Source organism: Tachypleus tridentatus, unplaced genomic scaffold, assembly GCF_004210375.1.
Source record: "Tachypleus tridentatus isolate NWPU-2018 unplaced genomic scaffold, ASM421037v1 Hic_cluster_2, whole genome shotgun sequence".
Classification (NCBI taxonomy): Eukaryota; Metazoa; Arthropoda; class Merostomata; order Xiphosura; family Limulidae; genus Tachypleus; species Tachypleus tridentatus.
In genome coordinates, this window is record NW_027467782.1 from 63,413,122 (window position 1) to 63,433,429 (window position 20,308).

Consider the following 20,308-nt stretch of genomic DNA (forward strand, 5'->3'; position numbering starts at 1 on the left):
TCATTATGAAACTGCAGGTTTTTGTCGTCAACATTTCTTTTACAATTAGCTACCATTTTTGTTACGAAATAATATCAAAAGTAAGTAAATCTTGAAGAACAATTGGAACTCGTGAGATTTCATATTTATGGAAATATTACATCATTGCGCCAATGATTAAATGCCTATGCATTAACGAGATTTGCTTATTAAATTTTCTTTATTGCTCGAGACAAATATGGAACCATCTAGTATCTAATCTAATGCATATTCTTATATAGCACTTAATCTTCACACAGGCAAAACTATCTATGTTTGACTTTCCCATTGACATTGCGGGCCACTCGGCAACTTGCTTAGATGTTTGATTATATTTATTAATATAGGTATAAAGGTGATCCTTTGTATTGTTTTATTTTAGGCTTGAGTTGTTGTATAAGTAAGGCTTCTTTAATTTTGCATTTGTTTATGTTTGTTTCTTTATTAAGTGTTTGGGTGTTTTCTATGGTTATGTTGTGTTTATTTGATTTGTAGTGTTCGAAAACATGTGAAGGTGACTTTTTGTGTTCTTTGAATCTGGTTTCCATTTTTCTACTTGTTTCTCCAATATAGAAGTCGTGGCAATTATCGCATTGTATTTTATAAATAATGTTGGTGTGGTGTTTGTTAGTGTAGTTTTACATAGTATAGACCTCAGTTTTTGAATAAATTTGGTATTAACTGGAATGTCATATTTTGTTACTAGTTTTTGCCAATTGTTGGTTATTTTTCTGCTGATGTCAAGAATGTATGGTATGCAGCAGTATATGGTTTTGTGATTTTGATTCTTGGGATATATTTACTTTTGTTAGTTGATTTTGCTTTATGTCTAGGTGTGTGCATATGTTTTGTACAGTTTGTGGAGGAAACTTACTGATGTTGATGAAGTATTGTTTTATTTTGTCTAATTCATTGTTAATTTTATCTGGTGAGCATAGTTTTATGGCTGTGTTTATTTGGTTTCTTAATATGTTGAGTTTTGTTTTGTTTCATGTGCTGAGTCCCAAGGAATGTATAATCCAGTATGGGTGATTTTTCGGTGGATTTCTGTTTTAAATTGTGTATCGGTTCTTGTAATTTTGAGGTTAAGAAATGATATTTGATTGCTTCCTTCTTGTTCACATGTGAAGTTGATGTTGGGATGTTTAGCATTAATGTGATTGAAAAATTAAGTATGTGTTCTGTAGATCTGAATCCTGCAACCGTGTCATCTACATATCTGTACCAGTATAGTGATGGATGTAATGCTGTGTTAATTGCTTGTGTTTCAACTTGTGTCATAAAAATAGCAGCAAGAACTGGTGATACTGGGTTGCCCATGCTAAGGCCATTTGTTTGTCTATAGTTGTGGTTGTTGAACATGAAGTTTGTCCTCATCGTGGTGAAATCTATGAGGGTTGCTAATTGGTTGCTGGGAATGTCTAATGATATGCTATGTATTTACCAAGATTGTAATTAAACGATTCATATGTCAACATTATTGGTCATAATGGACAATCTGGTTTATGAGGTTTGGGGATGCTGCATATTTTAGTGTGCATGAGACATTCATGTGTAGGTAGGAATAAAGTGTTTTTAGTATTATTTTGTTTAGTTGCATTTCATGTGTCTTTGTTGGATTTGTGTGTATTAGTTTAAATTTGTTTCTGTTTGATAGGATGTTTTTCATTTTTTGGATTATTTATTCATGTTCATTATGACTATAGCATTTTCTTTATCTGTTTTTTAGAATTTAATGTTTTTGTCTTGTTTTAGGTTTTTAATGGAATTAATGTATTTTTTTGTAAGGTTGTATTTTAGTTTTCTGTTTTCTGAAATTATGTTGATGGTTTCGTGAGAAAATTCTTTGAAAAAATTGTTTAAGATGTTGTTTTAGGTGTTTCTGGAAAATATAAATTTGTAATTTTTCCTTGGAAGTTTGGCTGTTAGATGTCCATAGAAGTGTCAAAGTTGTCTTCCTTCTGTTGGTTGTTTTCGATTGTTTTTTGTTTTCTGTGGTAGTTATCACAAGTCTCCTGGCTAGGTCTTCCAAACATGCATTCATTTCTTAGGTTGGGATGTATCTAGGTGCTGTTGTGAAGTTGAGTCCTTTGTTAACTAGATGTATTTCATCTGTGTTTAATTGTCGGTTGGATCTGTTAATTATGAGGTTAGTCAATAGTTTATCGTGTTGGAGTCTTTCTGTTGATTGCATCTTAGTTTCTCCAGATTTTTGTTGTGGCAGATCTTTTTTGTCCCTGTCGTTCCTAGTGTTGTTTTGGTTGATGTTATGTTGTTGGTTTAATGCAGTATGCCAGTTGATGGTCTAGGTTTATTTTTTGTTTTTGTAAGTCATGTAGTTCCTTGTATTTTGGGTTCAACATGGCTCTATGTAGTTTTTTCTGTAAATTTTGGATAATGTTTGTGCATTGATTAAAATTTTGTTGATCGTTTTATCTTTACAAAGTTAGGGGTTAGTTGTTTCTTTCTGCATTGTTGAATGAAATAGATGTCATTTTTTCTGTTGAAAGTTTCTTAGTTTCTTTACGGCCGTATGAACGTGTACTGTTAATTGTGGTGTAATGTACGTTAGTTCAGACATAAAGGTTACGTAGATAGGTACAAATACATAAAGAAAACACAAAGACTTGCACTTCTCGTACAATCGCCGTGATGAAATAATAATCCATGATGATGAGAAAACCCACTTCTAGAGAAAATTTCAGGTTTCTAGTTACTTTCTTCATGGAGCTATGGGGGGTAACGTGCATAAAGGTACATGCTTTTGATTTCTATTCATAATACAGTAACATATTTAAGGTGGAATCACATGGACCCGAGTAAAATTCCTTGCTTAAGCAGATTTTCTGGCTTAGACAGTGAACGTACATTTCCTTAATTATATATAATTTTTTAGCAGAACGTTATACTTGCTTGACTCAAGGGAAGTAAGATGTGTATGAATAAAGTTATTATACTGTTTATGCTGTATTTATTAGAATAAAAACAAAAATAGTCATTCAAAATATACATAAGTACACAAAATCATAATCAAATTTATTTGAAGAAAGTCTCCAGTTTCAACTGTTTCATTTTTTTAATGGGCTTTTTCAGGCAGTTAAAAGAGAATGCCAATTCTACAGCCTTTTCACAAAGTTCATTTTCCCCTTTCATTTTTGTATACAATTTGTTAGTGTTAATATAACTTGACATTTGTGATGTAGCAGGGATTTCTATTTTCTCACTATCTTTTCCCAAACATGCTCGTCATTTCAGCTGTGGGGGGTGTCATTATGTGAAAATCAATCTCACTATTCGTTGGTAAGAGAGTAGCTCAAGATTTGACAGTGGGTGGTGATGACTAGTTTTACACTGCTAAATTACGGATGGCTAATACAGATAGCCCTCACATAGCTTTGTGCGAAATTCAAAAGCCAACCAACCATTATCTTTTCCATTTTGTTCATCTTCAGAATCTCTCTCACTGTTACCATCTTGTGATTCTGTTATAGATTTTAAATCAATTTTATCAGTTTCTGTTAAAACATTTTTGTCAACATTCACAGAATCATCTGCATCAGTCTTCTCAATCAGAGTTTGGATTTCACTAGAATCATCATAAGAAACAACTTCTAGGAAAAGTAGAATATTTGTATTTTCTTGTTCCATTTTTTTGTTTAATTTGTTTAAAAATTCCTTGAATATAACACTTGTCATCCATGCTTTATTATCTACTTTCCATTCCATGGAAAGTTGATTCTTCCTTAAATTTTTGAAACAGCCTGTATTTTCACTTTTACCTATTACCTGTGGTTTCTCTAGTTTTCCATCAGCAAATGCAATCAAAAATACAGTTAATTGTTCTTTTGAATAGCAACTTCTGGAACAATTTTCTCTTTTAATTTGCAACATTTTATTGGAAAGAGCTTTGAAAAACAAAGCTGTTTCATCTGCATTTCCAATATCCTCTGGGTTGTAATGATGAATAGTTTGACCCTAACCTTAATGCTAAATTCATTAAAAGATTACATGCATATTTAATAGCTTTTTAAAAAGTAAATGAAGGTATTAAGTGATTTTTCCCTAAATTTTAAAATTATGGAAGTTATGGAATTTATTTTTTTTGTGAGAATCATTTAAAGAGTAGAATTTTGCACTTAAAAGACTAATATATTTCTACAAATTGTGAACCAAATTTAACTGCAAAAAATAATGATGGGAGAAAAGAACAGAATATGTTTAATCAATACTTACTGTAACAATATGTTCAAGAATTTATTAACATTTAAAGAAATTATTCACTGAATAAGAACTCAATATTTAATCCAAACATTTTTTCTGCCTTACTCAGGTTCTAATTCTACTTGTTGATAGATGAGGTAAGTGAAAGATAGTTTTTTGTCCGTGCTACGCAGGTTTTGCCATATAGAGGGCCTTTTATTTTATAAGAGAAATCATAAGATAATACTGCAAAATTTTGATATTTCTGGTTTGTACAAGTTTCCTCCCTATGCAGATACTGGCTTAGACATGTTTTACTATATAAGGAACTACTGCTTTTCTATGTGCATTTTTGTTAGCATACCTCATTAAAATGATGCACACATACATATATACATACATGCATGCACAATTCACTTAGTATGGGCATAAAGTTTCAAGTTTCAAAGCTATGATGATCAGACTAAGATGTGCATGCACACACATGCATGTTTGTCTGTGATTTTATTTGTAATATAAGGAACAACTTTTTTCTGTGTGTTTTTTTGTTGGTTTGCCTCATTGAAAAGACTCTTGTGTGCATGCTAATAGTCCAGTTGCACATCTTCAGAATTTACTTAGTATGGGTGCTAATGGAGTTATGGTGATCACATTTTTTTTCTGTGTGGTTTTTCAATTGCTTACCTCGGAAAAAGTGCACATGCACGAATAAGTAATAATATGCAGGTGTATAAGTCCTTATAACCTTAAGGTCCACTTAGTATATGTGAAAAATTTCAGGTTCTTAGGTTCCTTCCTGTTAGAGTTAGGGTGGTCACACATGTTGACATGTTATTTTGTTATTATAGCTGTTTGGAATAGATCCAGCAAACTGGGATAACATGTTACACCAGAAATATTGAGTGTTTACATTTACATAATAGAGCATCTTTTTGAGGCACTAAAATTGATAAATTTTGTTGAAGTTAAGATAAGCTCAGAAAGAAAAGAATTTAAGAGAATTGAGTCAAATTAAGAATCTCTGGGAGCATGTGCTTCTACACAGAATAAAATAATTTAAGGATGTTTGTATGCTGGTAGAAATAGTGCTCTGCATAGTGTCCAGTAATAGTGTTGTTGAGGCAGAGTGTAATTGCATTATCCACATCCTCACTGACCAAAGGATTAATTTTAAAAAAATGCAGTGGTTGGGAACTTGCTGTTGATTAAAATAAATGATATTATATGGACACATGAGAAAAAGAAACAAATATTAGAAGGAGCCCTGGAGAAGTTTATGGTAAAAATGAGGAAAACAAAATTTGATAAAAATCCTTCTAATATGTGTATAGAATTTGCAGGCCAAGAAAAGAAAGTCAGACCTGTTCAATAAAATTGAAATTAATTGTGTTGATGCTTATGACAGTTATGGATATCACGAAGAGGATAATTATGATAATTGCATCTCAAATGATGAGTCTGAAACAGATGAAATTCTTTTTCAAGAACCAATTACATTGTTGATGTAGATGATTTTCAGGTACACAATATTTGGAAGGATAATGATTGACTATGCTCCACTAGCTAACAGTTAAACACAATAGGACAAAGGATCTTAGTGCAAATTAATACACAGAGTAGATTTACTTGAAATTAACTTGATTTTTTTATGAGATATGTATTTATGTAAGTTTGTGACATTTCGTTTTTGAAAAATATTGAAACTTGTATTTCATTTCCTAGTAAGAAATTTAAATACCATTTTACTCTTGTCTATAAGTTAAAAAAGGGTAATTGTCATAGGATTCTAGGCTAGATGTTATGTTCCATACTTTAAGAAGATTATAACATTTGTGTCTAGTAAAACTGGAAGTAATATAAAATTTTATTGATTGTTACTTTGTTTATTTGTTAAACTAATGTACCAGATATTATATTGCCTCTTACCCTTACTTTGCCCTTGAAATGTGACCACAGGTGTGCATAATAGAAAAAACAACACAAAACAAATTAACTTTGACTGTCCAGTTTTGTAAACAAAGAATAGAATTATGGCATCAACCCCATGTACTGTTCAGCAGAGACTGTTTGCAGCCTTGTGTTTTCTCAAACATCAAGGACTGGTATCCATTTCTTGAACATTTAAGTTAATAAATCTCAGTTAAACAATGTTTTCAATTTAATATCTTGTGGGTCAAAGTAACTTATTGGTGTTTAGATTCACTGATGTCTAATAAGTAACTGTAAAGATTCACAATAAAAAGAAAGCTCAAAAAATATTTGCAAAGAATAAATATTGACAACAAAAGAAAATGCTCAAGCACATGTCAGAAACAAAAATCTACATTGGTTGACAAAATAAATTTGGTTACTGTTGATTTAAACAAACTAGATTTTATTCATAGGTAAATTAAACAGAAAGGTCAAATAAAGAATTAATGTGAAATAAGTATTAGATTAAAATATAAACTTAATAATAGTTAATAAATTAAAAATTATAAAAAATGGAAAATAAATTAGACCTTTGTTCTAAAACAATGTTTTATACATATCTTTTGAATTGCATATTCTGAGTTTATAATCTACTTATATAACACTTGCTTTTACCTAAAATTTTCAGTGTAAAAGTGAAATATATTAAGTATGTTTTAACATTTAATGTTTTGGCATTAGGTCTAACGTAGATGAACATATAGATAATAAATCTCGGGGACTTGTGATTGGAAAGGTGCGTAACAATATTTGAGAGCAACTGTCTATTGTAGTTTCTAATTACTGTCCATTTTCGATTTTACATTTTCATCTAATATTTCTTTATTTTAAATTAAATCTTTATTTAAAACTTCTATTTAATTTGCTTTTTTTCCTGCTTAAAATTCTAGATCCACCAGCAACTGCTAACATTATTTTTTGAGACTTCTAGCTGATGCTTTGCTAATAAACCATTGTTGATCACTAGATATTTCTCAGCTACTGTAAAAAAAACAAAAAACAACAAAACATTATAAACTAACATGTGCTGATCGCTTGCTGGAACACCAATGTCAAAGAGCATGCGTTGATTGTTTATTTGTGATTTAGTGTTAATAAGCTTATATTGGTGTTTTGCCACTGTTGGCCAGCATATGTTAGGAACTTGATACAGTATTGATCAGCATGTTTTGGTCACTTACTTCTGAATCTATATTGACCATCCTTTTTTGGTGACTTGTTGATGAGTCACTACTAGAGGACAAGTAAACCACTATATATTGTTTGCTTACTGGTGAGTCAGTATTAACAAACATGTTTTTATTAAATTAATTAATATAATTTGTTAGAGAGCCAGCATCAACCAGCATTTGTTTGTTGTATACTTGTGAATTGGTATTGACCAGCATATGCTGATCATTTATTAACGGAGAGCCAGCGTCAACTGGCATGTTTTGGTTGCTTGTTGGTGGATCAGAATTTATACTTTGTGTTATAATTTTAAAACTTGAAACATAAGAACAGAAACTTCTTAAAGTTATATGACTAATTAATATCAAACTAATATAAAAACATATGAAGTGATTAAGCATGCTATTAACTTCCACTGTAATTCAAAATAAACCGAGTATGTGATGGGATCACAACTTCTGTTGTTGCAAAGTAAATGTACTCAGAGATTGAAGAATTGTACTGCATTTTCTTTTCTTGAGTTCATTTATCAAACAAAATTGTATTTTCGTAGTCAAAATCAAAAAGGAACAAAATAAACACTTCTAGAACAGATATCCAATATTTCCATCACCAGTTTGTTTACTTTGGTTTTTAAAACCACACAAGTTTTCAGTATTTCATGTTTTTGCAGCAATAATTGCTAATTTATATAAATATTTTTTTCTTATTGGTATGAATTTGATGAAGAAAGATGAGTATTTATCAAAAATGTAAAAGGTGCTGCTTTGAAATGGCTTTCAAAATAACCTTTTTTTTTGCCATTATTCACTGCTTAGGGTAGTAACTCTAAAAGCAATAAGCAAGGTAAGTATAACAAATGATAGACTCTACTTTTAACACAAACACTTAGCAAATACATCTGGTGGATTCATACTTTATCTCTCTCAAATTTTACAATATATGCTAATCCAAGCACTAGCAGCATGAATCAGTGATCTCAGTGTGTATGTATTTTGATGAAACAGTTAAGTACATCTGTTTTAGTTCTAAATAAATATTTATTCTCCAAAAGCATTAAACTTCTAACACAATACCTTGCCTCCATACACAGAACAGCTTGATTCCTCAAGCCATCTGCCTGTGAGATTTGTATGTCATTAGCCTTGAGGTAATTCTCATTTAAAAATCACATGTCTAATGTGAACTGCACTAGTTCATGATGACATCATCATGTAACAATAGGCTTCCACCAGTAGGAGAGGGTGACAAAACCTCTGTGTAGTAACTCTCCCTAAGCAGTTGTGCTCAGAATAATTTATTTCTTTTCCTCGGCATTGTCTTGAATGTACATGCTTTTAAAATATTAGTTAAGTACGTGAGACTTGCAGTAGTTTATTAAATTTGGATTTCAACCAAATTTAAATGTTTGTTTACAAAAAAAAACAAGGAAGATCTCTTGGCCAAGAACTCCATCAAGAGAGTATTAACCTTTACTCTGGAATATTACTTTCTTTTCTTTGTGGTTCCTAAAAAAACTGACGATGCATCTGGTTATAGGCCTTTGTATCTGAACTACTTTCTTGTTGTCCTGCAATTATGAAGGGATTTTTTTTCTTCTCCAGTGCTCTCTTTTCACCTGGATGACCAAGGTTAACATATTGAACAATTTTTTTATAGCTTCTTAAATACCTTGTCCTCTAGATATTTCCTGTGTTTTATTTATCAGGATTATGCATTCTAGTGCCATGCTCTTTTCTTTTTTTTTCTTCTGGCATTGCATGTGCACATTATCTTTTTTAATTGAATCATTTGGCACTTGCCCATTTTCTTGTTGACAAGAACCCCACTTTAAATAAAAATGTATCTCAGAATGGCTGGTGTGGATATTAACACTTTTATTGATAAGGAGAGAACAATGTTTCAACTTTCCTTTGCCATTTTCAGGTTAGGAAAAAGAGAGTTTGCAAGTGACATTGTTCTCTCCTTATCAATAAAAGTATTCTTACCCATACTAGCTGTTTTGAGATACACTTGCCCACTTTGTTGATGAATTGTGACCTAATGACAAGGATGAATGACTTTTTCTTACCCCTTCTCCATAAGACTCATTCTCTTCTACTTATAATCTTCTGCAGGAACTGTTTGACTTTATATCTCTGAACTATAGCGTAACATTAGAAGAGCATTAATTTCAAATCAACATACATAAACTTCTAACAGTTTATTGGGCATGCTCCAATTTCCTTCCTTTTCTCATGGATAAGATGGTCATAATCCACTCTAACAATTCCATTGTCATACTTTATTTCAACAATCAGAGGCACCTCTTCCAGGGCTCTTTGCTTCCATGTTTTGGACCTACTACTTTGGGGTCATTCCCATTGGGTAAGTTTCAAAATGGTGGCAGTTTGACTCTCTCTCAACTAGACCAGATTCTACCAACTGTGAATGGTCTTTTCAGAATCAAGTTTTTTGTTGGATTTGCTCTTAGATGGGAATACATATCCTTGATACCTTTGCTACTTCTCTCAATACCAAACCTCCACTCTTATTGTTTACAGTTCCTTATTCTTCAGTTCTGGCAATCATCACTGTCAGCCATAACTTTGGCTTGTATGAGTGATTTTCTCTGATTTATCTGCTGTTATTTATGCTTCTTCTTCTACTACCTTGTTTCCCATCTCACTTTCTCCAGTCTCATAGATCTCTATCACCCAAAGGGTGTTGTCCCTTTTTCTTCTTATGTACAATTTGTTCAGTCTTATCACCTCTAGGACAGGACTCCCTGATCATGTAGTCTTCTTCTTATCCCATTCCTGTCATCCAACAACTTAATCTATCAGTGGAATTGAGATTTTCAACAGTAATTCATCCACCAATCACTTTCCAGGCCATCCTGTGATAGCCCACCTTTTAGTTATTTTTAAATTGTTATTTGATCATGGATTGTCAATTTCTATCATAGCTGGCTATTGGGCAGCTCTGTAAACTACATTTTTCCTTTCCCATTACCACCATGTGTTATATTCTTCTGTTATCACTACTTTGTGTTTGATCCTTCCTTATTTATCAACCACCTCATCCAACTCCTATAACTGACTTAGACCTTGATGCACTTTTACATGTTCTCACATGTGCTACATTTGAGCTGTTTTATGTCATATTTTTTCTGAAGACATACATCCTTCTCACTTGTGGTTACAGTCATTCAGAGATAAAAATGACATTGGTGCTTCCTAGATTCTCTTTATCTCTTATCTTCCTTTCTGTCTCTCATATCTATGCTCATTTGGACCCCAGTCTTTTGTATCTGGTTCAAGATGTGTTAGCTTGTATGAATGTCACCTTTTTGGCACCTCTCTTTGTTTAGGGATCTGTTACCTTCTACTCTTACTGAACAGGTTCACCAACTTTTTCCATTTGAATTTGATGCTTACAAGCTCTTTCACATATTGTTACATAAAAATCATTACCTGTCTCACTCTCTTGCATTTTATTTTTGTTGACCCTTAAACTAGATTCTTCACACTGGAATCTGTTTAATTTTTACCACCCCTTGAACAAAATCCTTCAGGCTGATTTGTGAAAGAATCTGCAAATTCAGCTCCCATTATTTTCATCATCTGGTTAATTTGTTTACTGCAGGATTTGAATCTCTCAAGTTGCTCTTATTTGATGAAACTATGTACAATTTTTGAAAATGGTAAGTACATTTTCTTTTTTCTGCACCCTTTTCCATCATATAGGATCCTGATATCTCAAAACCCATTCCTTTGGCTGTGGTTTTGCTAGATAGTAGATAGGGACAGTGGGAATCTAGAATCTCATTAATCAATTCATGAGTATCACTAATTAGATGATGAGACATTTGGCTACCTTAAGAAAGTCATAGTTATGCAGAGGAGTTACTGCATAAGGAGGTTTTGTCACCCTTCTGTTAGTGGAAAGAGATCATCATACACTAGTTTAGTTCAACTTAAACATATAATTTTTACGTGGGAGGTAGCTGAAAGCTAGTAGCATGTAAATCACATAAGCAGATATGTAAGGAAACAAAATATTCTGTGTGTGAAGGTGTCTATCAGAAATATGCTTTCAGGTAAGGAAAATGCTAACATTCTGTAGATGAGCATATTTTGTTGCATGTTCAAAAGTTCCCTTTTTTCCTTTGAAATTACATTAGGTGCTGAACTTATCAGAGAGATTCAAAACATTCCAGCCATTCTGATGGAAAAAAAGTTGTTTCGTGGAATAGGTGGAGAATTGATGCGCCATGCTGTTTGTGTACTAATTGAAAAATCATCACTTGCTGCTCTTCCTTTTCATGAATGCTGGGACATAATTGGTAAGAGAGTTTCTATTAAGAGTTTAAATAGAGGTACACTGAATTTTGAAGATCATTTTGTAACACAACTATTTAAAAAATTTGTGATTTTTAGCCTATGCAATTTTCAGATGTTGATGTGTTTCCGTAAGATGGATGATTAATATAAATAAATACGTACAGATTTTTAAAATATAAACAAACAATTCATTATATGCATTGATTTATTAATGTCCTCCTGTAGCTCAACTGAAAATATATTTTACATAGTTAAACTTCAGTCTCATTTTGTTGCAGAGTTATTACATAGAAAATATGATCCTTGTCATTTGTCACATTCTCTCTTTCAGAAATTACCAATGATTCTCTGTGACATTTAATATTATTTTATTTATAACTTAACCAATAAAAACAACAAGTTTTAACAAATTGTGTATTATGTCATGTTGCTTTCCTGTACAGAGAATTGTTTGTTTCACTTGCAGCTCAAAATTTATTCCCTTGGGAATCACTTCAACAAGCTTTTGAATCTTTAAGGGCTCTTATTGCATAGTTGTAAAACAGAAAAATTGTGATAGGAATGGAACATTGTCTATTTTGCATGTTTTGTTCTTTGGTGCACTGTTTAAGAGATAAAAAAAATTTTAAAAATAGTATCATTCTAATAAACAAAGTTAGAGTTAATGACATTGACAGTTGACAAAAAAAAAGGCCTAGTTAAGTACTTCTTGTTTCTAATGGGTATTCTTTATTATTATAAAAGTAACTTAAAATTGTAAAAATAGAAACATTAGGTAAAATAAATAATTATAATAAAACAGTTGAAAAATCTTTTAAATTTAAATTTAAAGTATAGGAATGGGTGCACTAAAGAGTGAGGATATCAGTGTAGGAAGAGGCATGATGTTATAAAATGTTTCTGTACAACCTTGCAAGAGGTTATGTTCTACATTATGTCTGTGCTTTATTTTTTTCTGTTCTATATACAGTAAGCAAGGTGAATTAAGCTTGTCAAACTTAAGTTATGCTTATTGTACAATAACTAGAAGTTCCTGTGAATTGAATTATTGGAAGCCATTCACATGCTGTAAAGTCTGTTAATATGACACCAAAAGAATGGATAGTTATGTGGACCCATAACCTGTATATTTTTTTCTTTGCAACTTTTGTTCCCCCTTTTGCAATGAGCAGGCAACAGGATTGTGTACATTAGCTATATAAATAATTAAAATACAAAGTTAAGAAATACTAAGAGTTTTCTATACATCAGCATTATGGATTTGTTACTGTTTATACAAAAGTAGAAGAATTATAAACCCACTTACATAATTATACTTTATATAATATCATTAACACAGAAAAGTGATGTAGTTATAGACTGGATGTTGGACATGTTCCCTTGTGAGGTTGTATAAAGAAAGTTTTATTATACTATGGGAATTTCTATTTTGTTTCCCTCCTTTGTGGTAAAACTATTTCTACACTTTTGATTTTTTAAAATATTTCTTCCACTTCACGCACTTTTTTCATACAAAGTGACATGATCGTGGGCATTGTATCTCAGAATGGCTGGTATGGGTATTATCACTTTTATTGATAAGCAGAGAACAATGTTTTGATTTTCCTAGGTCATCTTCAGGTTAAGAAAAAGTTTGAATGTGACCGTTTATGGACGTTTTAGGGACGAGAGTATAAACAGGTACGAGATTGTAGGGAGCATTGCAGGTGGATGTGCATTTATTAATTAGTATAGGTCTAAAGGTTTCCTTTATATTGGTTTAATTTTGGTTTTAGTTTCTGTATAAGTAAGGCTTCTTTTATTTTGCATTTGTTTATATTTGTTTCCTACTTAACATCTTGGTGTTTTTCTGTGGTTATGTTATGTTTATTTGATTTACAGTGTTCAAAAACACGTGAAGGTGTGTTTTTGTGTTCTTGAATCTAGTTTCCATTTTTCTGCTTGTTTGTCCATTATAGAAGTTGTAGCAGTTGTTACATTGTATTTTATAAATTATGTTGGTGTTGTGTTTGTCAGTATAGATTTTACATAACATGGACTTTAGTTTGGTATCTGGTTTTTGAATAAATTTGATGTTTGCTGGAATGTTGTGTTTTGTTATAAGTTTTTTTCTAAATGTTGGTTATTTTTTGCTGATGTTGGGAACATAAGGTTTACAGCAATGTAAAGTTTTGTAGTTTGTTGTATCTTGGGATTTATTGTTGTTGGTTTAGGTGTGTGCGATATTTTTTCCATGATTTTGAGGAAATTTGTTGATGTTGATGATGTGTTGTTTTATTTTATTGATTTGATCATTACTTTTATCGGGTGAGCATGGTTTTGTGGCTGTGTTTATTTGGTTTCTTAATATGTTGAGTTTTGTTTTGTTTCATGTGCTGAGTCCCAGGGAATGTATAATCCAGTATGGGTGATTTCTTTGTGGATTTCTGTTCTGAATTGTGTATCAGTTCTAGTGATTTTGAGGTTAAGAAATGCTATTTGGCTAGTTTCTTTCTTGTTCACAGGTGAACTTAATGTTGTGGTGTATTGAGTTAACATGATTGATAAAAACTACATGTGTGTTTTGTAGATGTGAATCCAGCAATTGTATCATCAACATACCTGTACCAGTATAGTGGTTGGTGTAAGGCTGAATTGATCGCCAGATTCAATCTGTCATAAAAATGTTGGCTAGAACTGGTGACATGGGATTTGCCATACTTAGGCCATTTATTTCTAGGTAGTTTTGGTTACTGAATGTAAAGTTAGTTTTGGTGGTAGTGAATTCTATAAAAGTTGCTAATTAGTTACTGGGGATGTGTATCAATGGGTTGGGGTCTTGGATATAAAGTTCTAAAGCTATCTTGCAGGCTTCAGTCACTAAGACTTCTGTGAAGTGGGAGATTACATGAAAACTGGCCATTAAGGCTCTATCATTTAGTTGATTAAGAATATATTTAAAGTTGAAAGTCTTTGAAAAAGAAGCCAGCTGATGTTACGTATTTAGAAAATGCTCGCACTCTATATTTTACAGAAGTTGTAGTTAAATGATTCGTAGGTTGGCATCATGAGTCTAATGGACATTCAGGTTTGTGAGGTTTGGGGTGCTGTATAGTTGTGTTGTGCATGAGTCGGTCTTTCGTAGTTAAGAATAAATGTTTTCTGAGATTGTGTTGTTTTTTCATTTGTAGTAGTATTTTATTTAACTGGTTTTCATGTGTATTTGTTGAATTTGTGTTTAGTAGTTTAAATGCATTTGTATCTGACAAGATGTTCATTTTTTGTGTGTGTAAATAATGGTGTATGTGTTATGTGGATTCTCTTCACTTATAATGTGTCTACATATTGTGAGTGTGTACTTACACTTGTCAACATGATTGTTGACACTTATACTATGCAATTTTTTTGGATGATTTAGTGTGAATTGTAGTTGTGTGCATATACCAAGGGTTGATTATTTGATTAACTACTTCATGCTAACACTAACATGTTGCTCCTGTGCTATTTTCCTGTTTAATGCACTTATAAGTATAGTAAGTCTGTTTGTTGCACAGCTGAAAGTGGTAAACAATGTTAGACAGTCATTGAGATTGAGAAATTTGTGATGTTATTAATTTTTTTTTTTATCTGCTCACTTCCTCAAGTCGTTCTATAACTTGTGACTATGTATATGATTTATTTGTCACCTGAGAGTGTCTCAGATATTTTTCAAGATTCATTATGTTGTTGTTAAAGGGGTGTATGAATAAAGAGTTTGTATTGCATGTATTGTGTACCAACTTATTCTCACCATATGTACTATTGTACTTATGATAATAAGAATTTTTCATGAAGTGTGCTTGCAAACAACACAAGAGAAGCTTGTGCAATGTGGAATTCAATAAATTGATGTACAATATTTTTCATGGGGATATAAATTAGATACAGTTAAAGGGCAATAAAGCAATAAAATTTATATTCATATTACAGTTTAAGTCATTGTAGAAAGAAATAAGGTTAGATTTTTTTTCTCTCTTTTCATTCTTCTATTTGTGTGTATGGTTACATGGTTGGGCAAATTGGCCAATCTTGTGTAACGTTTTACTGAAAAAAGTGTTTTGAAATTTGAGATTTTTTCGATAAAGAAGATTATTTTTTATCTTAACATGATAATCACTTTGCACCTTGTATATTTGTTGAGAAATTTTTAATGAAAATATTTTATTAAAAATTCTGATTTTTATCTACAGATTACTCATAATACTTACTGAAAACTTGTGAAATTATGAGAAGATACACAAAACATATAAATTATATTATGGAAATTATGAAGGTCAATTTAAGGTTGTAAACTCGGCTGGTTTGACTGAGCCAGTAGCAAGAGAGTTAATCAAACTGTAAGATTTTGAGACTCGTGTTCCAGAATGTATGATGTGATATCTTTGACAAGAATCTTCCCAATCATCATTAACCCAATCTTTAAAAAAATATATTAAAAAAAACATTATCATTATTTTACATGAATTCAGTTTCTTGGATCTTATTAAATATGATTTCTCATAGTTGCAGTATATTCTGGCAAATCAGTGGAATATACCATCTGAACCACCTTCTTCTCTCCCCCTTGGTGTGGGTTCCTACATGTGGTGAGGGGACCTCCCAGAGAAAGTTCTGTTTTTCCAGTTTACCTTCTCTAGGATCGAAACATCCACCCATGTGTTTGCCTTGTATGATGACCCATGAAGGAAAGGAAGGGATCCTGGTGGTTGAGGGTTCCAATCCTAACACACCACTTTGGCCTTGAATTCCTGTAGATGGGCAGTCTTGGGGTGGCTCCCTAGGGTCAACCAAGTATCAATGTTGGATGACCTGCCCAATTGACTCAGGGCAGGATCATTGGTCTGTGGCTCTGCCAGGATCTTGACCTTGAAGATGCTGGACCCCATTCATCATCAGGGACTGCAACTCTGCACAGAACCTCCTCTACACCTTCACCGTTTGCAACTGTCTTTACTGTATGCTTCAGAACTTCAATCTTTACCACAGCACCCCACCTGGAGTTGTGTTATCTTTCGTCAGTGGGCCATGCATCTTCAGAATAGACGATTTGCTATTGCTCCTTTTGGCCTTCGTATCCAGGCACAGTTGGATGAATTGGTTCTGTCCTTGGATAACATTGCTATATCCACTGGTTAGCCCATCCCACCGTGGCATATTACAATCTCCAAATTTGACCTTTGTTTTAAGTCATTTGAGGAAAGCAGATACTCCCAATTGGAAGTACTATCTTTTATTTGCTGAACATCTTTCGAACCATTCTTTCATTCCCATTTATACAGATGGTTCAAAATCAGGTGACTCTGTGAGCTCTGCCATGGTTTGTTGTGGTCCAGTGGTTGTGCACAGAATCCCCTGTGCTGTTTCTGTGTTCATTGCTGAACTGTATGCCATTTCTCTTTCCCTGGATCACATAGAAGCTAAGCACTACTTGAATTGCACGATTTATACTGACTGGCCCTGGAATTGCTTCATGTTGTCCTCTCTGACATTCAAAATCAACTGGCCCATTTCTCATTAACATGCACTTCTATCCAGTTTCTCTGGATACCAGGCCATGTTAGTATTTGTGGGAGTGAACTCGCTGACACAGTAGCTAAGCCTGTCTGCTCTGCTATCACTGCTGTCTGTTCAATACATGACTATGGTCCTGTATTCAAGGCTTAGCTCCGTGCCATTTGGCAGTTGATTTGGAATGAGCAACTTGAGTGAGCATTTCCAAATAAAACCCTCTATTGGACTTTGGCTGTCTTGTTTCAGTAAGGATTGGAAGGAGGAAGTTGTCCTAACTAGACTAGGCATTGGTCACAATTTTTTAACTTATCATTTTCTTTTATCTGGAATTGATGCATGAATGAGTTGTCTGTGTGACACTCAGGTCATGATAAGCCACATTTTACTGTTTTGCCATGGTGCAGACTTTCAACAATGACACCATTTTAGACAGTTTTCTTCCAAGATTTATCCCTAACATTGGCAGTGTCACCATTGCCAATGACACCGCCTGTCTTACAAACGTTTTAGTTTTTTAAAGGCTATTGACCTTTCTAATGCTATTCAAGTTTTTAATTCATAAATTAGACCTTTTCTTTTAATATGATTAGTTGTTACAACTAGTTAGATATGAAATTAGAAAATTGCTGTAATGTCAAATAACGCGAAACCAGGAGTGGAAAGGCCAACTTCAGGTGACTAACACTGATGTTTGAACTTACCCATTAGTCATCCTGGTGAGTTATGATAAAATTATGCATCAGAAAGTCCTTTAAAACCTGTATTACTGTTGTAAATTACATATAAAAACTGTATTTAACATTATTTAAGTTTTTAATTAAAAAATTAAACTTTGTTTTGTTTTACCTTGATTCCATTTTACAAATTTTAATAATTTTACTTTACTTTTAACTTTTTACCAGATGTTTGGCACAGATAGCCTAGTTACTTTGTGCCATAAAACACCAAACCAACCAACCAACCAATTCTTCTCTTATTTTTCCCTTTCTCTTCACTTCTCACAGTCCTTTTACTGAACCCTGTTGTGTTGGGTCACAGGCCAAAGGCCATGTCATTGCATTTGTTGATTTGCATTCAAAATTTCATTGAACTACCCTTTCGTGAATTTATGTCAATATGTTTGATATCAAGTTGTAGATTATAATTCAAATTTTAGTATTATATTAGGTTGTTCAAAAAATAATGGCAGAGTATAAATTTTAATTGTAAAAGAAACAAGAAAATTAAAAGCAACTTTATTAATCAAAACAGGAACCTGGTGAATCGATACACTCTTCCTAATGAGAAACAAGATTATTTAAGCCATGATGATAAAACTAAAGTACTAAAGTCATTCTCTGCTTCTCCTCTGTTGTTGAATCTTTTGCTCTGTAAAAAGTTGTTCAAATGGTTGAATAAAAGTGTTAGTTGGTGGGCAACAGGTCTTGGGAGTAAGGAGGATGAGACAGTGTTTCATCGCTCATTTCAATGAGCTTCTGCAGCCATTTGAGCAAGGTGTGGCCGACCATTATCATAAAGTAAGATTGGTCCTTTTCAGTTGACTAATGTTGTATTTTATCATGCCTACAGGCCTACAAATTGTGTGTTTGTTCTTGTGATTCTTCTGTTCTTACCAATCAAATTACATAATTAGACCTAGATGTAGGCTTTTTCAGTAGCCGAAATGTACATCTTTAATATAGGTGTGCTTCTAAGCTTTTTGATCTAAGTGATAGTTCGTAAGTATCAGTCAGTAGGCCTAAGTATACATACAAGGCTTGCAAGCACTATCACAGAATCTACCTACGTCTTGTACGTAGTGTAAGATTAAGTAAAATTTTCATCACAACAGATTGAACAGAGCATGAAATTCGAAAATATTACTCCCAAGTGAAAACTCCTGTGATCTAGATCTGGCAGGCCATTTGTAACTTGTAGCTGCATCAATCTTACGTATATATTGTGCGGTTTTCCTACTCCATTTGTTCTTATGCATGTCTCGCAGATTTTATTGTTGAATGCCTTACTCTCCTGAGCTGCTGAAGTCGCAGATCATAGTGTATGTTTAGTGTACAGTTAACGACAGGTTCAGGCTGCTCGGATCCAGATGCGCCCTACATCAACCTCCTCCACTTCCTTTAGTCTGAGCCTTGATTTTACAACAGGGCTCATCATACCTGTGTTTGTGGCCCTCATTAATCCATGAAATTTCAGAATATCACTGCCCTCTAATAAAGTGCTGGTGCTTTATGGAAAAAGAACAATATATTCTTTTATCATAGATATTAAAAATATTGTATTTTCTTGTATAATTAGAATGCAAAGGAGTGATTTCAATGGCCTGAAGCCTCTACTCATTGTATTGCTAGTTTTTGTTTAGGTGTTTTTATTAAAAAGATGTGCTTTTAGACATTATATCACAACGTGTTTGCCTTTTGATGAGCTTTAACAGGAATATAATATATTTGTGATTGTTTAAGTATTTTTCGAGAAACTTGCAATTACTTGTGTTGTAACTAGCACGCATTATTGTTCCAGCGATGCCCAGACGGTCAGTCGGCTCGGTAGTCACTGTGAGGTTTGCACGTTCAACTTAAATACATTGTACAGTTCAGCCCTACTTCCATTCAATCTTTGTTCATTGTATGTTACAGTTTTTTAATAAAGACTGTATTTTAGCCTGTTGAGTCATCTGGGGAACAGATTCCAATTACAACAAGCAAGTGTCTGAAACTTTCCAATATTAGACAGTTCTGGAAGCCAGTTACTAGTATTACAAGTGACAATGCAGATGCAGATAATCCAACAACCTCAAGCAAAGGAATAGAAACTGCCATACAGAGGAAATACCATGTTCATCAGAGGACAAGTCTAAAAATGCTTGTGCAACTATTGCACATCATGAACCACCAGATAGTTGTGAAACAAGTTTGTGCAGTAACGAAAAATCTGACACTCCACAGATACAGTGTGGAAAGCCATATCATCCAGACGCACAACTAATATCATGACAGAAAGCAAAATCTTAAAAAACTTCCAGGGCAAGTTGTTTGATGAGTTCCCACGACTGCACTTCGACAATGAGACTCAAAAAGTCATATGCTTTCATTGTGTCA

At 33.0% G+C, this 20,308-nt stretch overlaps 1 protein-coding gene across 1 annotated transcript in view; it reads left to right on the forward strand.

Annotated features, from left to right (window-relative positions):
- Positions 1-20,308, forward strand: part of LOC143242360 (tubulin-specific chaperone D-like) — a 50,602-nt gene that overhangs the window by 7,153 nt on the left and 23,141 nt on the right. Inside the window, exon 3 of the mRNA XM_076485717.1 lies at positions 11,525-11,686. Coding sequence (XP_076341832.1) covers positions 11,525-11,686 — 162 coding nt within the window. The remainder of the gene's footprint in view (positions 1-11,524; positions 11,687-20,308) is intronic.